The following is an 18,109-nucleotide window of genomic DNA, read 5'->3' as shown; positions in this document are numbered from 1 at the left end:
ATTCATCACGTAACGTAAGGTGGACCTCATTCTTCTTTTTAATAAGTAATATACTGAAATTTGTACTCCCATATCATTTAGTGAATACGTTATAGGGCACTTTTTATTTGGTATACAAAATCTTGTTCGGTTAAGTTTTAAAGGGTTGTTTTCATTTTCATAGAACAAAAACACGGCAAGAACCCGTTCGGCAGGCCAAAAACACTGAGAATGTTTTCATAAAATGAAAACAAGTTCACATGTACTTGTAGAGAATAGAAAAAATATGTTTTCATTCTCACGGGAAATGCTCAAAACAAGGGAGGTTGAAAAAGAACAGCTCCCGCTGCTCACTGTTGTCAATCTCTCTCTCAATCTTCTCTCCTTATCAGAACAAAAAATAAAAATCTTCTCTCCCCCTCGCTCGCCCTTTTCTTCTCTCTCCCTTTCTTGACCTAACAACCACTATCAGCCAATCGAACCACAATCACCATAACAGACCACCCACCTGCTAATCGCACCACCACCCAGTCGATCGACCCTACCATAAGAGGAAGGAAGAAAAAAAAAATCAAGGAACAGGCCTGGGAAGGAAGAAAAGAGAAAAGAGAGAAGAGGTAGAAAGAAAGGAGGAGGAGAAAAAATAAAAAGAACGGGACGGTGTCGGCTGAAAAAAATAAAAATAAAAGAGATAAAGTATTGTGAAACGTGTGTGTAGATGTAGCAAGACTTTTTGTATGTGCAATGGTAGATTGATGTAAGTGAAATAGTGTTTTGGTGGGTGAAATGTTTTCGCCTCCAATTCTTCCGTAAAGTATTAACTGCTTTGCTCTTGTAACTTTCTCTATAAAAGGGATCCTTACCTGAAGAAAAAGATACACTGATCCAAAGAGAAAATAGAAAAAGAGAGAAAAGAGAGTGAAAGATCTAAGAGTTAGAAGAATTTTATCTGAGGGAGAAAGTTCTATCAGTGTATACCACAAGAGTAAATACCATTCCACCCCAATACTCAGTGGCACTTTCATACTCTGTTTATTTTATAACACATTATCAGCAAGATAGTCTCTCTCCTTTACCTCTAAATTTTTCCAGCTAAACACTATGTGGTTATTTCTCTGTCATATGTCTACTCTCACTTTACTATTACGACAACATGCAAACTTTCTTTTTTGTATGCTCACAATTTTTATTGTTTCATTCGTGTTTGTTTTGGAATGACACGGTTTTATCTCTCATCCTATTATTTTATGGTGGTGTAGTTTCATTGCCCATCACGTTGTAACATATATTATTTTAATAAAAATGGTGGTATGATTTTAAAACCCATCTTATTATATCTTGAATAGTGGCGTAGTTATATTGCTCACAATGTGATAACTTATATAATGGGAAAGTGTCGGTTCTACCGCCCTCCCAATAGTAATATATATTTATTTATCAATAATTTTTTCATTATATATTTATTATATAATGGAAAAATTACTTATGGATATCCTTACCACATATCTGTATGGAGAACTGGATACAAATATATACATGAAAGTCCTAGAAGGACTTAAGTTGCCTGAAGTAGCGACCAATAAATCACGAGGCATGTTCTCAATTAAGTTGAGACGATCATTGTATGGGCTAAAGCAATACAGACGAATGTGGTACAATCGCCTTAGTAAGTATTTACTTGAGGAATGATACACAAATGATTCTATTTGCCCATGTGTGTTTATTAAGAAATCAAAGTATGGGTTTACGATAATGGTAGTATATGTCAATGACATGAATATAGTCGGAACTCCTGAAGAGCTCTAAAAGACTGTCGATTATGTCAAACCAGAGGCAAATGCACATAGGGACTAGTACAGTCACTGGCCCCCATTGAAATTTTATTTAAAAAAATAGTACTAGTATGTAGGAGTCTGGCTACATATTTAGAAGCCATATGGGCCAAAGAAGATTTCAGCCGAAGAAGTTAAGCCATAGTGGCATGGTCCAGCAGCCAAAGTAGATTTCAACGAGGGCCCTATTGACCAGCCAAATATCCTAAAATCATACACTACTCATTCCTAAAAGGATTAGAATTATTATTATTACTATTATCATTATATTGTCTTCTTGTATAAATCAATAAATTTAAGCCTTTTTCTCTTTTCTTGGGTCAGAAACACGAACAGACCAGCCAGTTGCTTGTGAGTTTTTTTTCTTCATAAATTCTAATTATATTATCAAGTTTTTTATTTATTTAATTTCTATTGATTTTAATGTTTCTTTCAATTTATGTGTAGATTACCAAAGGGAAAAGGCTTAGGAGATATTTGGTAAATTGCTATTCAACTCCAAGTATGCAATTGTCTATCCCTTATAATTTTTCTTGTGTAATATGTAATTGTTAATCCCTTTAATGCAATTGTGAACTTGTGTTGGTGAAATTTTAATTTTATTTTATAAATTTATATATATGTGATTCTCTATTGGTTTGATGTCTTGTGAGTTCGAAGTTTTTATTATTTATATTTTGTGAGAGGCCCCCAGACACATGAAATTCTAACTTCGCCAATGCCTCAAACACAAACTCAAGATGAAAGACCTTGGACAAAGTATTGTTTCGGTTTGCAGATTGAGCATAGTTCTAGTGGGATTTTGATTCATCAATCAAATTATACTGAAAAAGTATTGAAGCGATTTGGCATGGATAAAGCTCATCCACTTAGCGCCCAAATGGTCGTTCGGTCCCTTGACACTAAGAAAGATTCGTATTTTGACGCTTCGTAGTTGAAGATGATATGGTAAGGAATGTTCCATTTTCGTTGTATTTTTATGATTTTTTAAAATCAATTATTTGTGAATTTTTGAAGATAAACAACAACAACAACAAAAAGGAAAAAGAAGATGTAAAAAACATGTGGAGCTACCGGAGAGTGACACTTGTTGGAAGCACTGACGGTGCACCACTAAACCATTGCCACGTATCATTTTCTTCAATTTATTCTTATTTTCAATGTTTAAACATTCATAATAACTTCATAAAAACTCAAAAAAAGTTAACCGAAAAATCCTACGAACTCCTGGTGACATTTTCATCATCTTTTAAGCTTTGAAATATAATTTTGAATTATAAAATAAATCAAAAAAATTTCAAACTCAATTATGTGAGAGTAAGTTGAAGAACATTCACTTTCCTCCAAATGTTAATTTTCAATTTACCTAAGTCATTTTGATTTTAGCACTTCGTAGTCAAAGATGTTGTCCTAAGGAATTTTTATCAATTTTTAGTGTATTTTTCTGATTTTTTAAAATTAATTTTTGTGAATGTTTTAAGATATACAACAACAAAAAATTGGTCACATGGCGCCGTCGTAGGACATCACGTGTCAGTGATACAGTGTGCACATTTGTCAGCAGCTGACACATGTTAATCTTTTAATTTAATATGAATTTTTCTGTCAATTAATTTTAAACATTCATAGTAATTCCTTGTGACATTCTCTTCACTTTAAAGCTTCAAAAATCTTATTTTTATTTATAAAAATTAAAAGTGACAACAAAATACGCAAATTAGATTTTAAACAAACAAAAAAAAACTAGTTATTTTTTCAATAACATAACATTCTTGCTTCTTTGATCCAATTATTATTCTGAACTCAAATATGTGGAATCATAATTTTAGACCCGTAAAATTAAAGGGTTTGTAAGGAGTGTGTAGTGTTTTTCGGTATATTTTTCTGATTTTTGTATAATTTTTTATTAAATTTTTTAGATAAACAACAAAAAAAGGCTAGAAAAAGAACACATGGCGTTGTAGATGGACAACACGCGTCCCTAACACAGTGTAAACTATGTGGGCTCGTTTGGTACACTGTATTAGACTCTGAATAGGATTAAATAGTCTATGTTAGGTGTTTGGTTTCAACTTGTATTATTTAATTACCCGACTAATTTATACAGATTGGGCTTTTAATACTCTCCTTATCTGACTAACTAATACAACCCACACACCCCGGTTTAGATAATACACGCTTAATTATATTGCTAGGAAAAAAGAACACACGTTTTACGAAAAAAAATCAGACGCTCTTTTCATCTTCTTCTCCTTAGGGTTCTTCTCTGCTATCTTCTCCACAGGTTATTTCCTTCACTCTTCTTCAGGTATCCATATCTCACTCTCTCTCTTTTTCATATTCTCTCCAATATGCTTTATATATTTCAAATTTTTTGTGGAAATTAGGTTATGAATTTTTCTTTTTTGACATTTTTTTTAATCGAATATTTTCTTCGTATATGATATAGTGATTCGACGTTGTGGGAATATTTAGATTGTTGGTATTAAATAGAGTATTGCCAGTTTTCGTCCAAAAACAAATAAATGTGCTAGTGTTGGTAGTTTAGTTGAATACATACATACCTGACGACTAGGAGAGCAAAATTACAAAATTAAAATTGTATGAACCTGAATTCTAGGAACCATTTTTTTTTCTTTGTCAATTGCTATTAGAAAAGGCAAAGGTGGACTTGTCTATTAATGACCAAATTAAGGCACTACGGCTAATTTTGGAGAAAGCAAGTGATGAAAAAACATTCCTGACATTGGATGGTGCTATGAGAAAAGCATTTGTTCTTCTCTTACTTGGGGTGAGGGAGCTATGATTCACTCTTTGATGTAGTTTGGTTTATGAACAACTTTCTCTTTTGCTCTTATCACCTTAATATGTGATCACTTTGAATTATACATTATTTGGTATTGTTTTTATTAACGTATGCGAGTATGTTGGAATTTTTATGAGATACTACAATTATGATAATGGGTTATATGAAAAAAAATCTTGGCAAAAATAATTGAAAAACAAATCTTGTCATATGAATCTTACCAAAAAAAAATTTTGTGTTGAATCTCAATTTCCATTAAAATTATCAAAGATTTTTTTTTATTTTTTTATTTATAAATAGTTTGATCTGATGTTATCCGAAACATCACCAAACACAGTATAACTTAGTCAGATTATTTATCCGGAACAGCACCAAACGCCTTATAATATTATGGATAAATAGTCAGTACTCTCCGGAACAGATTAATACTATCCGACGGAAATTAGTTAGTACAGTCCGACGTACCAAACGAGCCCATGTGTTATGTATGTGTTGGGCAAAGCCCCTCTATAGAGGGACTACAGAGGCACTATAGAGGGTTCATGGATTCAATAGGAAGACATTATTATAATTAGTCAGATCTTTTAATAGAGAATGCCAAATATTGATACGCAGGATGACTGGAAGTCTTTGATTTTCATGTTATACACATGAAAAAAAAAAAATTCATTAAATTATGTCACCTACAAATGATACTAGCACAGAAGTTTCCAAGTTTGACAAAGATTGATTCATTGCACGTCATCTTTGAAATGAAATTGGAATACCAGATAGTTCAAAGATGCCTAAAAGGTTAAATACAAACCTTAAGAGAATCAAATATTTACAATATCCCATATGTATTCCACACTATGCTAAGGTTGTTTTAAACGTCAATTAAGCAGTGTTAAGGGCTATTTTCTTGTAGTATTTCAGTAATCAAAATGAAATAAAGAAAATTCAGGAGAATGTCAAAAACTGAAATTACTTTCTCACCAGTGTAATGACAACGACATCGATTCTCATTCTCATCACACAAATCTAAGGGACCAATGATACCATACCACCAACCTAATATACATTAAGTTTCAAACTATTGATGTATTTGCATACTAAGTAATGGAAATTTAGAAAGAAAAAGACAAATATCGGCACATAATTATATTAAAAGAGAGAATTGAACCAGATCTGAAACCTAATTGTGGAATTTATGCTTTTCTTGTACCACATTATCATATGTTTACTTCAATGACAACACTTCGCCTTCAAACTCTTCATGAATGTGTGTAATCTTAAAGGTACAATAAAACTAAAAGTTAATAATAATTACCATTAACAGAAGAATAAGTTTTGATTCGACTTCACAGATGAGATGCACTAAACTTAAAATTTCCTCTCCATCTAGTTTGTGCTGCTCCTAATTAATCTATAATATTTTCCCACAACCAACTTTCAATGGGAGAAGACTGCAACATACATATTTATTCTTTTTATTTTATTTTTTTATTACATACATATTTTTTCTTGTATTAGGTAGACAAGGGAATAGTCATGGGATAACCAAGGGAGCTTATAGTACAATCAATTGCAGGATCATCATGCTACGACAACTTTAGCATATTCTTGTATCTCTATCAAATTAGATACCAGAAAAAAAAAATAATAATTAACACATCAACGCTTGGTAGATTAAAGAGTCAACAAGACTTTGACTCACTTTGTTAATCTGCTCAACCATTCAGGACCGTATCTCATTTTCATCACTCAATTTGTGGATCTCTAGTGCTGTTATGATGTATTTCCAAAATGGTTGGTATGGATTTGATTTGATTTGTGGGAATTTGGTCGAGGTAAGCAACGATTCAGATTTGATTGTAGTTGCATCAAGTAGGATGCTAGATTGTGTATGTATCCTTAACAGAATCAAACCGACGTAGTTAAAAAAAGATTAATTTAATTTGAATGGTTTTGTACCACTTAGACTTTAATTTAATAATTTGGGAATTAATGGGTATTTTAGATTTGAGCCCATTAATCTATAATTTGCGGACTTGATTTTGCACCAATTGTTTGCCGATTGGATTCTTAATGGACAAGCTTGTTAGACTTGAGACTTGCAATGGAATTGGCCCATTGTACAATTTCATGGTAGCTTCAGGTTAGATGAGCAATACAGAGCTAATATAGCACAAGAAGAGGCAATACAGAGACTTAGATATTCCCACTATAATGCGAAATGCCCCACACGTATTATAACACTGCTAGAATTCAGATAAAAATTCGCAGCATTACTTCTGCGTTTGATCCCCACGACTCTGTCGTAGACAATAGTATATTAGTATCCAGTTAGGAAGGAAGGAATTTCTTTGATGTGCAAGCGTGCCTTATTTTGGGTTGAAACAGAATCCCTCACGAACTTGTCATGATATTTTTCATGAATATCATCTCCCTATATAAGGTGTTACTACTACCACCCCTTCAACTCTTCCCTCACTCCTACTTTGAAAGTTGAATTTCAAACTAATACTTCTTTCAGATCATCTCTTCCCTCGCTCTCATAATTCTATTAGATCTTCACCGACTTTTTGACAATGAACAAACCAATTATCTTCGCGTCCTTATGCCTTTTAATAATTCCCGTGGTGGTTTTCGCCGACTGCTCCGGTGAGGCTGAGGCTACTGAAGCTGGGCAGGGGCACAAACCCCAGGCCCTAAAATTAAAAGTCGCAGCCATTGCATTCGTACTGTTTGCTGGCGCAATGGGTGTTGGCATTCCCATTCTTGGGAAGGCCATACCTTGTCTAAATCCGGGCAGCAGCCTGTTTTCAATAATCAAGGTGTTTGCAGCCGGTGTCATATTGGCCACCGGCTTCATTCATGTCCTTCCCGATGCCTTCGAAAGCTTGACGTCTCCATGCCTGAAGGAGAACCCGTGGAGGATGTTTCCCTTCACTGGGTTTGTGGCGACGGTTGCTGCCATTGGAACTTTGATTAGTAACAGGGTGATTAATGTTAATTAATGTTTAATAATTACTAATATGGCCCACTCCGTTCGCTTTATTTTGTTTTAATTAATGTTTTGAATACTAATTCTTTTGTTTGTACTTTGTTGCAGGTTTTGGAGTTGGGTACTGTCGTCCACTCCATCATCATAGGAATCTCCTTGGGTGTTTCTGGAAGTCCAGACACCATAAGGCCCTTAGTTGCTGCGTTAGCCTTTTATCAATTTTTTGAAGGCATAGGCCTTGGTGGATGTATAGCTCAGGTAACTGCTTTACCAGCCATTAATTATGCATCTTAATTGATTCCTATAGTTCAATTAAACTCTGGATGACGTTAATTGACGGGATTTTTTTCATGTTCTTATTTTTTGTAGGCGAATTTCAAGTCTCGAGCAACTGCAGTCATGGCACTGTTCTTCTCCCTCACAACTCCTATTGGAGTTGCGATCGGGATTGGAATATCGAACATCTATACAGAAAACAGCCCGACAGCCCTTGTGGTTGAAGGCGTTTTAAACGCGGCTTCAGCGGGTATTTTAATTTACATGTCGCTGGTCGATATGCTTGTGGCCGAGCTTATGAACTCAAAGCTGCAGAGCAATATAAGGCTTCTGGCTGGGGCCAATTTATCAGTTCTTCTTGGGGCAGGGTGCATATCATTATTAGCCATATGGTCTTAGGCATAGTCTCCATATGGCCGAGAAATATGTATTTTCTTTTTTTGCCTTATATAATGGATATTTCTCGAAAAGCTAATAGTAGGTTCTTCTTTCTATTGGAAAAAGAGATATTTAGTCATATACTTATTTTTAGCACTAAAATTATAAATAAATCATATACTATTTAATTCTATAAACAAACCCAAAAAATGACAACTGACTCTATTGAATTTAATTTTAATTATTAAATTACTTTAATGCCCTATTAAATGTTTTGGACTTTTTTATGAGGTTCTGGGGTTGAATTTGTTTTAAGAAATCAATGGTAATTTTGTAATTTAAAAGAACTTAAAAGTCTTTTTGTTATGTTGTAAATGAGTTTTGGGTGTGTTTCTAAAGTCCATTTCATACAATTTTTTTTTAAATAATTTAAACTCCTATATTGAGTATAATAGTGAATCTCCTATGGAACAATAGGGCCGTTATTCTCATTACTAAACTTGTTGAAGAGATGAGTCCAACAACTGTGAATAACCATTAATCCAGTGGATTCCTCCATCATGGTCCGCGAATTCTTTTATATATATAAATTATGCTAGTTGGAAAATGTTGTGCTGAAGGTAGTTTCCAATATTTTCTTATTGGGCCAACCAGGTTTGGTGTGAGAAATAATTTTGACCGATGGATCAAAACGGATGGTTGATATTAAAAAAGAAAAATAAGTTACAATGGGGTCTCTTTTATCAGTATGAAAAATAACAACCGATAGTGAGATTCAATTTCTCAATTGTCTACCTTCTCTCACTTTATCTCTCCTCTCCTCCCTCTCACTTTGACAACAACGTCTCCACCATCCTCCCTCTGCTCTTTTCCAACCACCCACCTATCTGGAGTTTTTTTATTTTTTTTATAAACAAACTGATTTTACACAAAATTGGATTTGAGATGGCTGTGGGATTATGGGGTTTGAAAGAAAGGGAACAACAACACATAAAGATCAATGTAGGGAGTGTTCACTCGTTTTATATTTGTTCATGTGATGGTAAGGTAAAGTTTCCTATTGTCCTAAAAACCATTGACTGGTCAACATGTCAACTTTCTTTTGTGTGCAAGCGTGTCACTGCTAGCAATAAAAACTCTAGCAGACTTCTTAAAAATAGATAACTTGCGCCCCAAGTTACTGATTTCTAAACAAGCGATTGTGAATTTGGGTGAGTGTGAATTTGGGTGAGGAATATCTTCCAAGTAAGTTCTTTTCTTGCCTCAGACTGGTGAGGACCTCATAATTTTTCACAATACAAACTGATAGTTTTTGTCAGAATAAATGATAAGAAAGTGAACTGTTTTAGGCAGAACTGCCTTTTACAAAGCTCAAAAGGGGAAGACCAACTCTAAAAAGACGAAAAGAGCTTTTGGACTTCAATTTCTGCCTGGATAAATGCTCCTGATCCGGACTGGATTGCGTATGTCTGTACTGGACTGAACTATCAACACCTTCAACTATCAAGTTTCAGCTGTGAATCAATACCAATGTTCGAGTTTGGCAGAACTTTAATCTATTTCAAGCCCTGGAAGGCTTTTTGAACGGGCAAAATTGGAACCTCTTCAGTCTAGAAGTGCCAGAAATGGCTGGACTTAGTTGCTTCAGTGTTTTGAAGGCTTTTGAGATCAAGTGATCATTTTGAGTTTTTATTTTTTGATTGATTTTTTGGCTGTCTTTTGATCTGTTCACCTCCTCTAATATTTATAGAAAATGCTGGAGTGGGGCTTTCTAATATTTTAATAATGGGCGGCAAATTTTCCAAAAGCAAGATCTTTTATTTAAAATGCAAAGAAAAAGGGAAGTTATCTGTTCCGGCAGAGAAAGGCTATCAACAATCTGCTTTCATGGAGGTCTTTTCCTTGCTTTTTCTAAAAGAAAAACTAACTCTTCTTTGTTCCCTGTTTGTTTCTTGTAAAGAGAAAGAACACAATCTGCCATGATGGTCAGTTTGCTTTTTTAGATGAGCAACTTCCTACTCCCTACTTATCTCTTTAGAAAATATAGTCTGCTTATTCCTTGGAAATTATGCCTGTTCTGGTGCAGAATTTTCTTCGTATATAGAAAAGGGTTTTGATCTTCTTCTTTGACTGTAAAAACTGGAGAAGTCTTCCTGTAAGACTTGCCTTCATTTAATTTCCTATCACCTCTCTTGTGATAGTTGAAATTGTTGACTTTTCAAAGTCAAGTGGTCACGTGGTCACGTGGGTTTCTTTGAGAATAGATTTTCCAAAAAAGATATGTTGGCTTTTTGTAAGAAGGTTGGGCTAGTCTTTTTTAGTGGATAAAAACTCATATGTTTTGCCTCATGGCCTTTTTCTTAAAAAGAAATGGGCTGGGTGTGTTTGAGAATTGGCCCAATCTAAAAAAGATTCTAATGGTTGCCCAGAAATTGACATGGGCTTTTTGATTTTGGACTGGTGCTTTCTTGAATTTGGGCTCTCGATTCCATTTGAACGAAAAAGTCCAAACTGCTTGGATCCTGGGATTGCTCTGTCTTTCTGAGCCTCCAGCGTTGGGCCTCTCACATTTTCTTTGCACTTTATAACCAGGGAGTACTGTATTGGAGATGTTTTTCGATCCAAAGGTACAACTTTAGGTTACAGCTAGAAGGATGTGACTCGTATATAATTGTAGGAGGTATAGGTTTACAATCTTTCTTCGGTACGCAAGCGTAGGCCAAATAGTTGCAATTACTGTTCATTAAAATAACATATAATTTTATCGTTGTGAAAATAGAGGAAATGCAATGGTGGAAAATAAGGGCAGGTAGCTGGTGCTCCCTCTCTCTCTCATACCTATTTCTTCTCTCTGTTGGGTTAGGGTTCATAACTATTACTTATTCTTCTGAGTTTAATCACCACACGCATTGCATTAAATTAATAGATATATTCATTTTCCTTTTGAGATTTGTTTGTATTAATTATTTACTATGTTTGTGTAATAAAATTATTAGATATGGCTTTTTTGTTTTGTTTTATGGAATGAAGGGAATTGTTTTTTATGCTCTGCGAACATAACTTGCAGAGTGTAAGAGTGTCTCGTGTCATACGAAATTTATGAGTCCCACTTCTATAGGTGTGACTTGTAAGACACAATATGTGGGACTATTGTCCATTTTAATAAGTTCAGTCTCATCACATCAAACAACGGCCAAGACTTTTGACCAATTCTATGAGACACCATCTATCTAACAAAAAAAAAATCACATTTATTGTGTGTGTGTGTGAAATCCCCTCCCATGTAGTTTCGACTATTGCTTATACTAAAAAAAAAAAAAAAACCAATCACATTTATTCCACAACCTCAAAAAATGGATATTGAATGCCATTCATCTATTTTTCTCATCAAATGCCTACAGAGAGCGTGTGAGATAGAAAAAGTTCTTTTAAGTCTAATTTTTCTTTCATTAAAGAGTCTCCCCATCCAAAAAAAAAAAAAAGATTTTTTATTTAAACCCCACACTTCTCTTACTTCACCTCATGTTCTAAGTTCACCCCAACTTTTAATTTAAATTTTCACAATTTCTAAGAACCCCCATTATCTTCCCAAACTACCCTTAAATACACCCCAAATAGAAGAAAAAAAAAATTCTAATGAAACCCCATAATTTTCTTTGTTCCCAGCAAAAAAAAAACACAAACAAATGAAACCCCAAATCCGAAATTTAATACTTTCTAGAGAAAGAGAACAACTTTACCTCTCTCCAAGAACTGTAATTGGAATTCTAACACTTGGGTATTGTTGAGAGTTGAGAACTTGAGAGAGAGAGAGAGAGAGAGAGAGAGAGAGAGAGAGAGAGAGAGAGAGAGAGAGAGAGAGTTTGTAAACAAGAAGTTGGAAGGAAGTTTTTAAAACATAATATGAAGAGTGGTGGGGTGTGTGTATAGATGTACTAGAATTAATTATTAAGTTGGATGACATTTTTTGTCTTTTTACACAATAATAAAACTTACAGCTTAATGATTTAAGTATTGGGGTAAACAAAGAAAAGTGAGGGGGTTTAAATAGAAAATCTCAAAAAAAAATTACCAAGAGTTTCTTAAAGTTAGATAATTAGATTTTTTATTATCTGTTTTAATGTATGTGTGGCATAGAAATGCAATATTTTCTGCTGGATCAAGAGATATTAGAGGAAATTAAAACTATCACTTATATATTTTAAAAATCTAGAAGGAAAAAAAATAAAAAATAAAAAAAATAAAAAAATCAGCCTATTGGCCCAAGGGAAAAGGCTAAACAGAGAAGCCGAAATTACAAAACCAAAAGGCCACAGCCCAGAAATACCAAAAAAAAAAGGCACCGAGGCAACAAGGGAACAACCAAATAATAATAAGAAATAATAATAAATTAAAAATATATAACAAGAACCCAGCTCCAAGATCTGCATAGAAGGAGCAGAAGACCCCGAAAGCCAACCAAAGAAAACGATTCCAACTCCCACTAAAACCAGCAACAGTAACGTTACAATTCTGCAATATAGTCAGATTCAGATTGGTTTTGGAAAGCTTTGAATCGTATAGAAAATTTGACCTTTTTCAAACAAGTTTATCGCATAATTGATAATTGGTGGTTTACATTGATCCTACCTATTTACTACTCAATTCTGCAAGCGAGCTATGATACTTGCAGTCTTGTTCGCCAACTCGGAAGGCAACATCCTAGTTGAACGGTAAGTGCGGATCTACATCTTCCGTTCTTTATTCAAAATGTTTTGAAATTTCTCCAACGTCATGAACTTGTAACTTTGGATTCTGTTTGTGGTGTTTTTGACTGAAAGTTATTAATTTTGGTATACCCTTTTGTGGGTTTAGTTAATCTAGCTTCGAAATCTTACGACTTGGATCTGAATTGTGTTTTGGGTATTTCATTTCTGTATAGTTTGTCTTTTACTTTGTGTTTATGGTTTGAATCGGGTGGACTTTGTTTTTCTTCGATGGTTTTTTATTTTTCTTGAAATGGTGTAATGGGGAATCGCTGACGTTTAAATGGATGGCTTTCTGTTGTACAATATCCTATCAGATTAAGAAGTGAAAAGGATAGTTAACAATATACAACGATTCATGTATAGCATGGTGTGAAAATTATACAGCATTTGCTATAAAAGACCTCATCTTTCTGCTTCGTTGTATAATGTATATGCAATTGCTGTATGGAATATATCGAGTACGAAAGAGCACTCTTGAATTAATTGTTTTGACATTTTTGTGCATTTATGTTTCCTATATTTGAAGCATTGACTCCAGGGTTCTATGCTCATTGCAGTTTCAATGGAGTTCCTGCTGAGGAACGGCTGCATTGGCGATCTTTCCTAGTCAAACTAGGGGCAGAAAATCTTAGGGGTGTGAAAAATGAAGAGCTCCTTGTTGCTTGCCACAAGTATGTATACTTTTCTCTTTTTTCGTCCTGCACATTTAATGCTTAATGTCTATGTTGGGATTGCCTTAGTTGTTCTAGTGTCATCACATACCTTGGGGATTGGATCCAAGAATTGAGCTGGAGCCTAAAATTTCCTCCAATGAGAATATAATGCTGGGGTATAATAAAACATATAAAGGTTTTGAAATTTTCTTTTGTCAAGGAAAGCTTTTTGGAATTAAGTCTTCAGCAAAGAACTCCCTTTTGCATTAAAGTTGTGACCTTCACAGAAATAATGCTATTCCTATTTTTAAATGAATTAAAAAAAAAATGTGACTCAGAATCTGGTATCAGTTTACATTATTTGACTTGCATTGATGTATTATCAGGTCAGTTTACATTGTTTACACTGTGCTTGGGGATGTCAGCATCTATGTTGTGGGCAAGGATGAGTATGATGAACTAGCCTGTAAGTATTCATTACTCAGTTCAAGAATATGATGCTAGTTTATAGAAAGGGCAGGATGAAACTGTCAATCGAAAGCTAAAATTGCACTTCACTCTTGTTTGAGATTAGAGTTCTGAACGAGCAGTTTTCACATCCTTTTGATACCTTTTCAATCAGTAGTTTAGTTAGTTGCAACTAAGGTGAAAAGCTTTTCCCTTTTGCATGTGTAATTTTTGCATGCTTTCCAAAATAGATTCATGTTGTCAAATATCTTTATGATAGCAAGGTTCTCACCTATTACGGCCGGCCAGTGCTATAGTAGGAAAATTTATGCCATTGCTCTAAAGAAACAAGTGAAAAACAACTGCTATCTCTTTCCACACATTACTGAGTCACTGACTCTGCTTTAGTGCTTGGTGCAATTGGCCAAAGGTAGCACTTTTTTGAATGGAAAATTGACACTATCACTTACAGTAAACAAATTCAAAATGATACTCTCTTTGTGGTGCTTACCATTGGCCAAATTGGAACAATTTCTTTTGAATGGGAGAGGTGTGCCGTGCTTTATTTTTCTGGTTTTGCTTCTCTAACCTGGATGGATTCTTGCTAGTGTCAGAGGTGATCTTTGTGATAACATCAGCTGTGAAGGATGTATGTGGGAAACCTCCAACTGAGCGCCTTTTCCTGGATAAGTATGGAAGAATTTGCTTGTGTCTGGATGAAATTGTTTGGAAGGTGAGGTGATGAATAAGTTTTAAATAATTAAAGCATTGTATTAAAAACAAAAAACAAAAATTGTTGTTGTTTGTTCATCCTTCACCAAAACATCCAACAAGTTAAATCATTTAGTATGGAATTCCTTTGATGGCTGCATCTTACGGCAACCATCCCAACAGCACAATGAAAATCATGTGGTAGAAGTTGTCCATAGTAGTCAGACCAACACCACTTTGGTATTATTTTAGTGGCAGGGTGGTGGAGGCTCACAATCATCCGAGACTAAATGTTAAATCACAGCTCCCGATTAGAATGGGAAATATGGAAATTTCCAACTTTCCTTTATAATTACATTACAAGCAAGCCTTACCTTTCTTTTAGTTTCGTTTTATTATTTGGGTTGATAGGTTGATAGAAAGCTTTGCTTCTTATCCATTGTTTCATCTTCACATACTGACTTCATGTTACATGGCAATTCTATATTGCTGCCTAACATTTTGCTTTATAATGTTGAATTTTATCTTCTTTGACATCTGTTTTCCTATACTTTGCAGGGGTTGCTGGAGAATACGGAAAAAGACAGAATCAAGAGACTAATAAGGTTAAAGCCTCCTACTGAGTTTTAAATCAAGCTTCCAAGTGAGCGTTGAACCAAAAGCTTCTTGATGTAACAGCGGCACTGCTGAATTCATGCCCAGTATGTTGTCCAGGCTTTGTGACAGCCATTATGTTTTCAAACTTCTAGTGGAGATATTTTCTTGCATTTTCGGTGGGGAGAAGATAATAGGAAAATAGTAAATACCCGCATTTTTCGATATTCTGAACATAATGTTAAGTCAGTTCCTTGTTGTAGCTATAGTAGGGTTTTGCAGCAGAAGCCAAGATGGTTCTTGTGGCAGTTTGCTGACCATATGTTTATGTGTCGCAGCTTTAAGCAATTGCTTGTTATTTAACTTTATATACACTGTTTCCAAAATTCTTAATTCCATATCATTGTAGATTTAATGAGCGATCATCAATTTATGTTTTGCTGCTAACTTTTTCCCAATAACTTGGGCTGGGTTCGAACTTTAGAACTTTTTCATTATTTTGAAGAGAAATACCATTAAATTAAGTGCTAGTTGGTAATAAAACTTAGAGATTATATATTTTATACCGAAAGATTAATAATCAGATTTTTACTCCATAAAATATTCATAGTCTATAAAATAACCATGGTTCCTGGCAAGCCATACATAGCGCACTACATTGAGGCAGATTGTATAAAACAAAGGTCCTTAGCAGCTGAGCAACACATTGAGGCACCATTAAGGTTTCTAATTGAAAAGTAGCTACAAAAATAAGAGAATATTTTGTAAAAGACACTAATCATATAGATAGAAACAAATAGTAAAAGAAAACAAACCTTACGCGATGGGTCACTCTCTTCCTAGTGAGGAGAACCGAGCTAAAATATTATGCTTAGGTTTATCTTCCGCATTGAGCGGTTGTTGTCACTCAACGCTTTGATTTCGGGGTGCTGGCCTTATTGTCTCTCTCAATGGTGGATTTAGGAATTTTTATAGGGGTAGGCTATATATTTATTTCTATTTTTATAAAGAAGATATATTATAAGTCTTTTTTCTCTTGAAACAAAAATGTAAATGAAATTTTATAAATCAAATAAAGCTACAATACGAGCAAATATAATACAAAGAAGTACAAAATATAAATAAATACCAAACAATCTCAAAAAAACGTTCTCGTACAAAACTATCATTATCAACAAATCTTAAAACAATGGCCATTTGCTTTCTATTAGATGCATATTTTTCTTTATCAACAAGATACAATAAGTTGATTCCCCAAAAATACTAGACATTAAAAATCATATATGCTAATTAATAATTCAAGTTGCAAAAATAAAACATATATCAACAATCTCCAAAAGTTTTCACTCAAACCCTAAATCATAAAAACTCAATAACAACAATTAAAATTGAAAATTGAATATATATATATATATTTAAAATAATAATAAATAAAAAAACCTTACCAAGATTGAAGAACCCACTCAAGATAGGTTGGTACAATTTTTTAGAAGAGAGCTATTTCCTCTAGGTTTTCAAGGTACAAATATGGCGTTTTGGGTGGCTAGAAGAAATTTTTTGATGTTTGCTTTATGTGGGCGTAGCCCAATATCAGTACGATTAGAATAGCTTAAGTTGATAGAGCCTTAGCGTGAGTTCTGCTTCTAATCAAATTTATATAGGTTTGGATTGGATTGACGTTTATTATTTCCTATATGTTTCAAGAGTGTGCTTATTTTAAATAGAGGACTGAGCTATTATTTACTTTACTTAGATTGGGCTATTATTAATTTATTAAAAAAAGAAAAACAATGCATGTGTGGGCTATATTTATTTGGTACAATGAGCTAATATTTATTTGAGTAGGAATAAACCTATAATAATAATTAAGACCATGTTTAATATTTCATAAATGTTCCCCTAGGCTGGAGCCCATTCCAGCCTAGCCTTAGGTCTGCCTTTGGTCTCTCCTAGATCCTGGGCATTAGTTTCCTTCGTGTATTGTCTTGTTTCTTTTGGCTTCTTGGTGGTACTAGTTCGCTCCAATGATTTGCGATGCTCCCTCTCCGCCCTTTCAGTTTGGGTTTTCGCTGTCATTCTCTTTCTTCGAAGTGCGTCGGTGTTTCTGGTGGTTGCCTTGGTATGGTGGTTTCGGTGGATTTGTTTCTGCTATTGTGCCGCCAGTTTCCTAGTCAACGACAGTCACAGTGCAACCTGTTTTGTTGGGCTCGGCGGTCACAGTGGATGTGGTTCCCCTTACAGCGCCTCTACCGTAAGTTCCAAGATGTTCTCGATGTTGGGCAAGGTTTTTGGCTACTAAGGTTATTGGGTACCATCTTTTTCCTCATCTATACGAGTTTGTTTGTTTATTTTGCGATGAAGATTGCGAATCCGAGTAGTGTTGGAGTATTTCATGACCTTGAGCAATTTTTTGGGACGTACCTTATGCTCTCGGATGCTTCAGGTGCTTGTATTGATCACAAGGCAATGGAGACCAACCTAGTGGGTCTCCCAGGTCTCCTTGAGGTGTCTGATGGAACGTTTGTTTGATATCTGATAAACGTTCTTATTTTGATGACCTTCTATTTGAAGTTTGCCATGCTAAGAGGCCGATCTTGGTCCCTTTTGCTTTGTCAGTTAGGGGTTTGGAATAAGAAACAAGAAGATGACATTTGGTGCTTATGTTGGCTTTTCTTTGACACTCATGACCAGCTTTCTGC

General features: G+C 34.5%; 2 protein-coding genes across 2 annotated transcripts; both read left to right on the top strand.

Annotated features, from left to right (window-relative positions):
- Window positions 4,493–8,278, top strand: LOC18781835 (zinc transporter 5). Its single transcript, XM_020560724.1, has 4 exons — window positions 4,493–4,518; window positions 7,205–7,605; window positions 7,650–7,861; window positions 7,973–8,278. Exons 1-4 carry the CDS (start codon window positions 4,493–4,495, stop codon window positions 8,276–8,278), a joined length of 945 nt encoding a protein of 314 aa, XP_020416313.1.
- On the top strand, window positions 12,379–15,849 carry LOC18783380. Its single transcript, XM_007215058.2, has 5 exons — window positions 12,379–12,969; window positions 13,563–13,676; window positions 14,045–14,124; window positions 14,714–14,838; window positions 15,375–15,849. The coding sequence occupies exons 1-5, from the start codon at window positions 12,917–12,919 to the stop codon at window positions 15,444–15,446; spliced, it is 444 nt and encodes a 147-aa protein (XP_007215120.1). The 5' UTR covers window positions 12,379–12,916; the 3' UTR covers window positions 15,447–15,849.

The sequence above is a fragment of the Prunus persica genome, chromosome G3 (assembly GCF_000346465.2).
Source record: "Prunus persica cultivar Lovell chromosome G3, Prunus_persica_NCBIv2, whole genome shotgun sequence".
Taxonomy (NCBI): domain Eukaryota; kingdom Viridiplantae; phylum Streptophyta; class Magnoliopsida; order Rosales; family Rosaceae; genus Prunus; species Prunus persica.
Note: the sequence above shows the minus strand (reverse complement) of the source record. Positions and strands in the feature narration are given on the sequence as shown.

Bases quoted from the DNA above. Each gene is read 5' to 3' on its own strand.
- LOC18781835 (XM_020560724.1), top strand. From the start codon at position 4,493: ATGACCAAATTAAGGCACTACGGCTA. The intron at 4,519-7,204 runs ATTTTGGAGAAA...CAAACCAATTAT, and splicing joins AAATTAAGGCACTACGGCTA to CTTCGCGTCCTTATGCCTTT. The intron at 7,606-7,649 runs ATGTTAATTAAT...GCCCACTCCGTT, and splicing joins GATTAGTAACAGGGTGATTA to CGCTTTATTTTGTTTTAATT.
- LOC18783380 (XM_007215058.2), top strand. From the start codon at position 12,917: ATGATACTTGCAGTCTTGTTCGCCAACTCGGAAGGCAACATCCTAGTT. The intron at 12,970-13,562 runs GTAAGTGCGGAT...TGCTCATTGCAG, and splicing joins GGCAACATCCTAGTTGAACG to TTTCAATGGAGTTCCTGCTG. The intron at 13,677-14,044 runs GTATGTATACTT...ATGTATTATCAG, and splicing joins CTCCTTGTTGCTTGCCACAA to GTCAGTTTACATTGTTTACA.